The 9,301-nt window shown below is 34.3% G+C and overlaps 2 protein-coding genes across 2 annotated transcripts; one reads left to right on the top strand and one right to left on the bottom strand.

The window, feature by feature from the left end:
* The first annotated feature begins 1,179 nt into the window (after nucleotides 1-1,179).
* Nucleotides 1,180-3,523, top strand: LOC145642188 (protein TEEBE-like). Its single transcript, XM_081693285.1, has 3 exons — nucleotides 1,180-1,381; nucleotides 1,862-2,353; nucleotides 2,816-3,523. The coding sequence occupies exons 1-3, from the start codon at nucleotides 1,288-1,290 to the stop codon at nucleotides 3,334-3,336; spliced, it is 1,107 nt and encodes a 368-aa protein (XP_081549411.1). The 5' UTR covers nucleotides 1,180-1,287; the 3' UTR covers nucleotides 3,337-3,523.
* Nucleotides 3,524-4,340: 817 nt separating this feature from the next.
* Nucleotides 4,341-8,906, bottom strand: LOC145642189 (cytochrome b5 domain-containing protein RLF-like). Its single transcript, XM_081693286.1, has 6 exons — nucleotides 8,769-8,906; nucleotides 8,013-8,089; nucleotides 7,549-7,918; nucleotides 7,045-7,179; nucleotides 5,311-5,361; nucleotides 4,341-4,701 (listed from the first exon to the last, which is right to left on the bottom strand). Exons 2-6 carry the CDS (start codon nucleotides 8,049-8,051, stop codon nucleotides 4,616-4,618), a joined length of 681 nt encoding a protein of 226 aa, XP_081549412.1. The 5' UTR covers nucleotides 8,052-8,089; nucleotides 8,769-8,906; the 3' UTR covers nucleotides 4,341-4,615.
* Between the last annotated feature and the right edge of the window lie 395 nt (nucleotides 8,907-9,301).

Consider the following 9,301-nt stretch of genomic DNA (forward strand, 5'->3'; position numbering starts at 1 on the left):
CGTCACAAAATAAATTGACACGAATTTTAGGCAATACATAGGATGATGGGACTCAATGAGAGCCTTGGGAGGGGGTCAAATGAATAGATATGTGTAGTTAGCAGTTAATGCCTTAATCGGGCTATATATCTAACTATAACATGGACTATAATTTCCAAATATTAATACACTGTAGTACACCACGTATATGATAATTAATATGAAAACTACTTTGTGGCTAGTATCATAACTTGTCATACAATTCCACTATTTATTACAAACTTACAACTTTACAAGCATTGTTTAAATAAAATTGGTTGAGACTCATGAAAGTTAACATCCACATTATATAATTGATCTACTAATGCTATTATTATTATTATTATTATTATTATTATTATTATTATTATTATTATTATTATTATTATTATTATTTTGGATATTATGCACAAATAAGTGAATAACAATTAACAAACCATGACAATAGCCATGTTAAGAGGAAAAAAAAGACAAAAAAATGCACAGAAAAGATACGGAGTATTAGTAAAGCTGTTTGAAGTTTGGCACTAACTAACGAGCCAATCACGCTACTTTTAACACACAATTTTGATGCTATTTGTATTAGTATTGCATGTGCTTCTGCTAACAATCGGTGCAGTTTTTCTTCTTTGGTGTGTCAATTTCCCACTTACGTAATTTCTCTTACTACTACGTCAAGTTCATGAATTCAATGACAACATATAGAGTATGACAGATTTTTTTCCTAAGATAAGAATAAAAAAAAAAAAAAAAAAAACAAAAACAAAAAACCAAGAAGTCCTTATCAAAGAGATGAACAAACCTATACAATTGGCTCCTATATCCGGCATATTTTATCAATATGAAATACTTTGTACTTGTATATAGAGTACTTCGTATGACCCAAAATAAAGATTCAACTTTTTTTGCGGAATTTGTATAATGTACGGAATATGATTTATGTTATGAATTATGATAATCGATGATCCTTGATTACCTTTAATTTAAAATCCAATACTAGTAGGAGGTTCAATAATTCAAAACAAAATTTAGCACTTCGAGATTTGAAACTCAATATAACCATAATTTAAGGAAAAAAAAGAGTGGGTTTGAAATTAAACAGACAAAGAGACAAAATCAACAATTTGTAAACTTTTCCCTGAGCCCATTATCCACTACCTCTGTTACTGTAACTGACCTTTCATTATAAAAATGAGCCCTTCTCATTGAAACTCATACATACTCTTATAAAAAGCTAAACTTGTTCTTTCTCTCTCCTCAAAACCAAAAATGGCAGCACCAATTTCACTCTGTCTCTCTTTAGCTCTTCTACTCACAATTTGTACTGCCTTGGGAGCTACACATAATCAAAATCACAGGGGAGGTATTACTTTAACTCTTCTCATTTTTCTCATATAATGCATAATTTATTTAATGTTATGTTAATTTCACCTGATTTTTTCTGCACTTGCCTGAATTTATTTTTTTGGGGAGAAATTAGTATAATTATAGCATAAATAGTAATGTATACAGTAGCTCAGTAAAATGAAGATGAAACCCTCTTATTTTCTTGTGTTCAGTTCAAATTTTGGTTTGTTATTAGGACATTTTAGTGAAAATGTGTCAAATCTTGGTACAAGTTCAGGGATTTTACTAGTAACTTCTGAAAATATGGATCTTTTGCTTGACCTATCAAATACAAGTAAAAGGAACAGTTTTATGTACTCTTATTGTTTTCTATAGTTTGGTACATAAACACTGAAAGGTCTGAAATAAGTACTTTTGTTTGGAATTATTGTCAAAACACTACAACTCTTAACTTTTCCACTTCACTAAAGAATTAACCCAGTTTCATTTTCTTTAGGACTGATTCCAAATGGGAACTTTGAAGAGCCACCAAAACAAGTAAAGAATACCAAAATCATAGGGAAATTCTCCTTACCCAAGTGGGAAATCAATGGACTTGTGGAGTACATTCGCGGTGGACCTCAGCCGGGAGGGATGTACTTTGCCGTCGCCCATGGAGTCCACGCTGTGAGACTCGGGAACGAGGCTTCAATCTCACAGACAGTGCCTGTGAAACCAGGGTCATTCTATGCACTGACCTTTGGGGCCTCTAGGACTTGTGCCCAAGATGAGGTCCTAAGGGTCAGTGTCCCTCCATTTCATGGTGACTTGCCCATTCAAACACTTTACAGTATCGATGGAGGCGATACTCATGCTTTTGGTTTTAAGGCGGTCTCTAAGGTTGCTAAGATCACTTTCCATAATCCTGGGGTGCAAGAAGATCCTACTTGCGGTCCTTTAATTGATGCTATTGCTCTCAAGGAGCTTTTGCCTGTTTACCCTACCAAAGGTATATCAACTAAATTTGTTGTTTGTTTCTATATCAGTATATCTGTTTGATTGTTGCATAATCTGCTTTGTGATTCACACTGACTTGATTTTCCTGCATCATTTTCAAATTTATTCCGCGACTTGCAATTTCTTGATCCAAGATTTTTTTTTTTCATAAGAATCAGCTAGCAAATTAAATTACTGTCTATCTGTATTTCTGAATGATGCATTAAACTGTAGGATACTTTCAAGTAATGTTGTATTTCCAATCAGAACACACAAGTAAATACACTGTGTATACCGAAATACTTTGAAGCATACAGGCTTGATTTTGTGGTCCATATAGCATGTTACAACTTGAAACTTGATATTGCAGACTATTACAAAATCAAATTGTATTTTTCTTCTACAGTTGCTAGCCCTTTGATCTGTTAAAATTTCTATCCCAAGTTGTTAACCTATCTCGGCAATGTCCTAACAGGGAACCTCGTAAGGAATGGTGGTTTTGAAGAGGGACCTTACAGGTTGCTCAACTCATCAAATGGGATACTCATTCCTCCCAAACAAGAAGATATTAACTCCCCACTTCCCGGATGGATTGTTGAATCCCTCAAGGCGGTTAAGTTCATTGACAAAAGGCACTTCAATGTTCCTTTTGGCCGTGCAGCTATCGAGCTTGTAGCAGGAAGGGAGAGTGCCATTGCCCAGGTTATCCGCACAGTTCCCAACAAGACATACAACCTCACCTTCACAATCGGGGATGCTAAGAATGGTTGCAAAGGATCAATGTTGGTGGAAGCATTTGCAGGGAAGGATACCCTCAAAGCACCCTTCCTATCCCAGGGTCTTGGGAGGTTCCGAACAGTCAGTATGAAATTTAAGGCAATTTCGCCCAGGACTAGGGTTACTTTTTTCAGCTCATACTATCACAGCAGGGCCGACGGGTTTGGTATACTTTGTGGTCCAGTTCTTGATGAAGTTAAGGTTTTCCCTACTGCTTAGATGGTAGGAGTATATTATGTTATCCCTTCAGCCATCCTTGTATAACTTCTTGAGTCTAGTTGACACTATGCCTTTTGCTAGAGGTTTGGGATTTGTTATGCCACTTATATTTCAAAGGCATGCATTACAGACTGTAGTTTGAGCAAAGACGGTAATGTACCAAAGGACAACTGTTATTTGCTTCTGCTATTATGTTCTCCGTAGTGAACGTTACACCAATTTGTAGCAGCGAGCTAATACTATCCCCTTAATATTCTCTTCATATGCACAACCGACTTTGTATTATAGGAAAGATCCCCTTATACAAGTTACACAATACTTGATGGCGAAGAAAGCTCCTTACTCCGTAATTCCTAAGCAAATGCCTATTGACCAGATAATCCGGTCAATCTTTGTTAAAAAAGGAATAAGGTACCATCATAAAATCCTTAAATAATGAAAACCGTACTATCGTAATTTTCAATCTACTTATTCTACTGTAAAACATCAGACAGAGACCATAGAGTTCTAGTACAACTACCATTATGCTCAGACAGCATCTAACAGAGGGGATAGCACATGTCAGCTCCAATCCTTTGGGAACTAGGAAAGCCACATATATTAGTCCCTTCTCCCTTGAATTATTCGTATCAGATTGAGATTGATGGATAAAAATATGGACTTTACCACACTAATCTGTTGAATTAGTTTCTGATACAATTTAAGTACTCTGGTTAAAGTTAAAGTTGTGTTTTAAATTGTTAAAGTTTAAGTTATAAGATAAAATGGCTTACTGCTAATCCAGGAATAATATTTGTTCTCATGCTTTTTATATATGTCACTGTTTTTTTTTCCCTCCCTATACCAATGTGGCAAACTGGCAAATCCCCCACATGTTAATGTGAATCTAGAAATTTGATCACATTAAGAAATTATCGGTTGATAACCAACACCAATGCACATTATTTCAGAGGCCAAAAGTCTAAAATGAAAAACAAAAAAAAAAACCAATCTAACAAAATAGATGGGTAAAAGTTATTTCATACTAGTAAGAATCAATGTACTACATAATTGTGAGATATACAGCATATTGACCTATCTTCAATAAAAACAATATGTGACTCAATTCGAAACAGAATTGACCCATCTTCAATTAAAACAATAAGTGACTCAATTCAAAACAATATTAATAATTTTTCAGCTCATGTGTCATGTAGAGGCAGGGCAAGTATTAGCATAAGGCCATAAGTTGTAATTTACCTCTTGCCAATAATTGCTTATTTAAGACTTCACCACACAGTTACTTCCCTCCTTTGTTATCATCTAAGATACCCACCAAGCACTTCTCAAGTAAGAAATCTGCATTTACCCAAGCATGGTATTTATCTGAAGAAGGGTCAAGGGTTACAAAACAGGCCTCAATAGAACAAATATTGAAAACACTAGATTAGCACTTAAAATGTTTAAAACCACCAGTGACTCCTTTATATGCTGATCAACATAACCACTGAATTTAATTTAATTTGATACATGCATCTTTAATCTGAATAACAATCCATTCTCAGGGTGCGAAAAAAAGATTTCACAAGCAAATTTCTCTGTCTGTCTGAAAATCTGGAATACACAAGTCACAAATACTAGTAATATACAAGGAAGTCTAGTATAATCTGTCACACATTTCCTAATATAGTAAGGTTTTTTTTTTCCAGATTTGTTGCACTGCGATATGGCCTATATCCAGATATCAAATTACAACAAACCAAAAGGCTAATTCCAAGGAGTCGGATATATACTTTAAGATACTTGAGTAGTGAAAAAAAATATGGTTAAAGTCCAACTATTTGCGAGGGTCTTTTTTTGTAAAATTATTTCATATTATGAGGAGTTAAGGGCCTTGGGGCAATGTGACTTTCCAGGCAGAGGGAGTATTTATCTTTCTAAAAATTCACTTGGATGAGGAGAGTTCTGAATGAAATGCCAATTGCCAAAGGATACTGAATAATGATGTGCAGTCTTTTCCTACAGCTTTCATTAACATATCAACACCTGGAGACAAAACAATCAGCACAAGAAGTCAGAAATTAGTAGCAGGAGAGCCAAGCGAAGCGATTCAAAGAGTATCTTGTATTGACGGGGTGGGATCATGGCCAATAACTAAATAAAGTTTATCAACAACTAGGTACAGCATTTTTTTTACAGGAATTGATTGCCTAAAACAACTAGAGAGAGAAATCTCATTATTCTCATTGTCATTGGCCACTAATTTTCAAGGGACAACAGAGTCATCTAAGATTTTACTGCTAAATAACTTTATGATGGAACAATCATTTTCACTTCAGATTTATTTTAGTGTTGGGGAGTGGGAAAGCACTAATTGATAAGAGCTTTCCTCAGTTTGAAGGAGAAATAAAGATGAAGCTTCATCAATATCTAAAATGCATCAGGAGTATAATAACTTAGAAGGGAGTAGGGAAAGGAGGAATGAGTATAAGTAGTCAACTATCCTGCACAATTAGCTGCTTGGCAATGGTCTTCAACAATATATAAACGGCCTTATGATAATGGGTCATAAGCGGCTATCACCAACTCAATTGCACAAAGCCACAAAGCATAAAAGCAAGACGAACCTCTTTAGTTTCAAGAGAAAGCCTTCTAACTTACTCAGTCTATTTCAATTACCACATGATCTATGGGAATACGGAACCTAGATAAAGTAAAGCATCATGCCGAAATAAGTGATATCCAGAGATTTCACCAGATAAGGACCATTTGTGGGGAATACATACAGGTTATTTATATCCTTACAAAAATATGAACAAATCAGAACCACCAGGCAACACCCAGTAGATTCATTTCTGGTGAATACAGGAAAAGGATATAAGCGGTGATAGGGACACAGGGTATGGTTGTACTGCTCAGACTATAGATAATCATCATACTTACCCATGACACATTCTTTATTGTGGTTCACTTGGTAGACAACTAGACATGCTGATGCAATAAGAATGGGGAGTTGGAGACATTGCTCAGAACACCTGAAATTTAAGGCCAACTAAATGATAGCTCAACTAAAGATATAAGCTTATGTACACTCATTATATCCAGTTTTCATGAAAATTTTTGCAATATAAATGGGGGCATTGCTCAGAACGCCTGGAAGTTAAGGCTTCATGGTTGAGAGTACTAATAAGGTCTTCCTTTGTCTATTATGCCATTGTTTTATCCTACCTATTATAAAAGTCACACTAATTGTTCCTGCTATTTCATTTATGCAAAGGTTATAATTTTCTAACACAGCACTCAGCAGTCAACACCTAAGCATATATATATATATATATATATATATATATATATATATAAATTCAAATTCCAGGTTTTGACAGCCTGTACCCTTCTTCCTGATCCCATACTAATTCCCATAGATGGCATTCTTTTATCTACTGGCTACTGTTTAATACAATGGACCCTGTTTTTTTTCCCTATTGAATTCCTTAAACAGCAAAAGGAGTGTACATTTCATTAAAGAAAATTTCAAAAATGCAGGGCATATATTGCAAACATGTCAGCAGACAAAACATAAAATTAACTTCTGGAAGGTAACAAGGATATTGCTCACAGCAGTCAGAACATAACATATGGATGGTAACGAAGATAGATAAAACTGGGCACAAATGCACAATAATGAAGAAAAATAAAGTACATAGCTAACAGCAAAAACAATGTACATACCTCCAGGGTGAAATTTCATGTATGGAGAAATGTTATAAACACGTCCATGCAGAACCGTCCACATGGTCCCTTCTGATTGATGTTGTTTGACTTCACTCATAGGTATAAGCCTCCTATTTGACTGGCCATTCAATCCTATATTAACAGATACAAAAAATTAACATTAAGGAGCATTCCTGATCACTTAATATAACCAAGGAGCAAGAGTTGCCATACGAAATAGCCAGACATCTAATTCTAGGCTTGCATACACAATTGGGGAAAAAAAGAACAGGACATTAAAGAGCATTAATTAATGACCACTTATATACAACAAAAGCCAGGAGTAGCGATAAATCATTGTCACTCATCTAACTCTTGGCCTGCATGCACAGTTAGGGTATTTGATCATTTAAAAAGGGTTGAGAGGTGGGGTGTCTCCTGTCTGTTATCAGGCTTCCCAACACCCCAAAGCACATTCATCCAGACACAACAATTCAACAAAAATATACTACATGAACTAACCTGCAAGGTCAGGATGCGTACGAGTAAGCTTGACCCAATCCATTGGACTATAACCTTTTTCAAAAGGAACCTTGGCCCGAGCAGCAGGCTTCTTGGCCACAGGTTTCTGTTCTGCTGGATCCTTTAATGGTTTCCCTGCTTGTTTTTGTGCAGTGCTAGCCTGCTTTTGAGTTGTATCAATGACGTTGAAAGACAACGATCCAACTTTTTTCTCCTTCACAGTGGTAGATATAGGAACACTTGTATTGTTCCATAGATTAATTTGTTCACCACTATTACTACTTGAGGCTTCCTCATTAATAGTGATTTTACTTATACCCGGAACCACAATTTGTTCATTAAAATCATTCTGATCAACGGGTGCACTGACCTAGATACAGAAATAAAATATACAACTTTCACGCAACGTTCTTACAAAATATCATAGTCTGGTCAATGAAAATATTACAGTAACTCCAACTTACCTGACAAAATGTGAAATCGCCATCCTTTCCGCTATCCATTCAAACAATCGAATACAAAGCTTATGAAAAAACCCTTCCTGTTAATCCAATATGAAATTAATAAGCTTTTCCGTTCAACACATAAAATGTAGCTTAAAATTTATATGGAGCAATTCAAAGCTTCAAATCTAGCTCTCAACCAATAAAATTCCATTTGTAATTCAAAAAATAAAGCATTTTCCTCATTAAGACTAAATTATCATATTATATTTGTAACAAGGATCAGAAATTCAAGGAGTTAGCTTAAGAACATCATACGATCAATCAATTTCAATAAATTTCATTTCTCATCAAAATCATTACAACATCAAAATTAAAAATTCAATCTGTATACACTCTTCCACATTAAACCCTAGAATTAAAATTACCCTATTGCATTAATAATCATGTAATTACAATCAAACAAGTGGGTTAACAAATCTGGTAATAAAGTTGCATAATTATACACTTGTAACAATCAACAAAATTAGTTGATGGTAACAAATAAAACGAAGAATTACTGATATCTTAATCATTCTAAAGTCTGCAATTCAAAACAACGTTATTCTCAACATATCAAGCAAAAACTTAAACTTTAATTAAAATCTATATACAATCAATAAGTATTCATCAAATAGATCAGAAATTAAAACATGAAAATGATGAGAGAAATCAAATAAATTTGATTAAAATTCTGAACAAAATAAAGTTGAATCATCAATTAATTCATTTGATTACCTTGAAAGTGTTTGATCAGTAAACCTCTCTCTTCGTCAGTTCTAGTGTAATTGAGCCGCCAAGAGATTGTTGGGTTGCATGGTCAATAAAAATGGTGATTATTATACGTTTTTTTTATTTTTTTTATTTTTTTTTTTATTTTTTTTTTTTATTATTTACTTCGGGTTTTTTTTTTTTTTTTTTTTTTTGGTAGTTGTAAGAAAGGAAGTCAAATTTGGTAGGAATAGGCAAAATAGGCTTCTTCAATCTGGCCCATTGGGCCGTCAAATTTGCAAGAAAGATCCAACAAAAACTTTGAGCCCTACCACTTCCTCCGTTCTTTTTTACTGTATCTATTTTGACTTTTACACTATTTATCGCCTCTCCTTTGCCCGTCTTTTATGAATAATATGTAAGGAATAACATATTCATGTGAGATCTTTTTGAATTCGCCTCAAAATTACTATGATAATATATAACTTTTATAATTTTTAAGTATGGAAAATTAAAGTAATTAATTGTTAAAGTTTTGCATTGATAGGCGTGATAAAGGA

Source organism: Chenopodium album, chromosome 8 (genome assembly GCF_948465745.1).
Source record: "Chenopodium album chromosome 8, dcCheAlbu1.1, whole genome shotgun sequence".
Lineage (NCBI taxonomy): Eukaryota > Viridiplantae > Streptophyta > Magnoliopsida > Caryophyllales > Amaranthaceae > Chenopodium > Chenopodium album.

Bases quoted from the DNA above. Each gene is read 5' to 3' on its own strand.
- LOC145642188 (XM_081693285.1), top strand. From the start codon at position 1,288: ATGGCAGCACCAATTTCACTCTGTCTCTCTTTAGCTCTTCTACTCACA. The intron at 1,382-1,861 runs GTATTACTTTAA...CATTTTCTTTAG, and splicing joins TAATCAAAATCACAGGGGAG to GACTGATTCCAAATGGGAAC. The intron at 2,354-2,815 runs GTATATCAACTA...ATGTCCTAACAG, and splicing joins GCCTGTTTACCCTACCAAAG to GGAACCTCGTAAGGAATGGT.
- LOC145642189 (XM_081693286.1), bottom strand. From the start codon at position 8,051: ATGGATAGCGGAAAGGATGGCGATTTCACATTTTGTCAG. The intron at 7,919-8,012 runs GTAAGTTGGAGT...TTCTGTATCTAG, and splicing joins GCGATTTCACATTTTGTCAG to GTCAGTGCACCCGTTGATCA. The intron at 5,362-7,044 runs GTATGTACATTG...TTTTGTCTCCAG, and splicing joins CATGAAATTTCACCCTGGAG to GTGTTGATATGTTAATGAAA.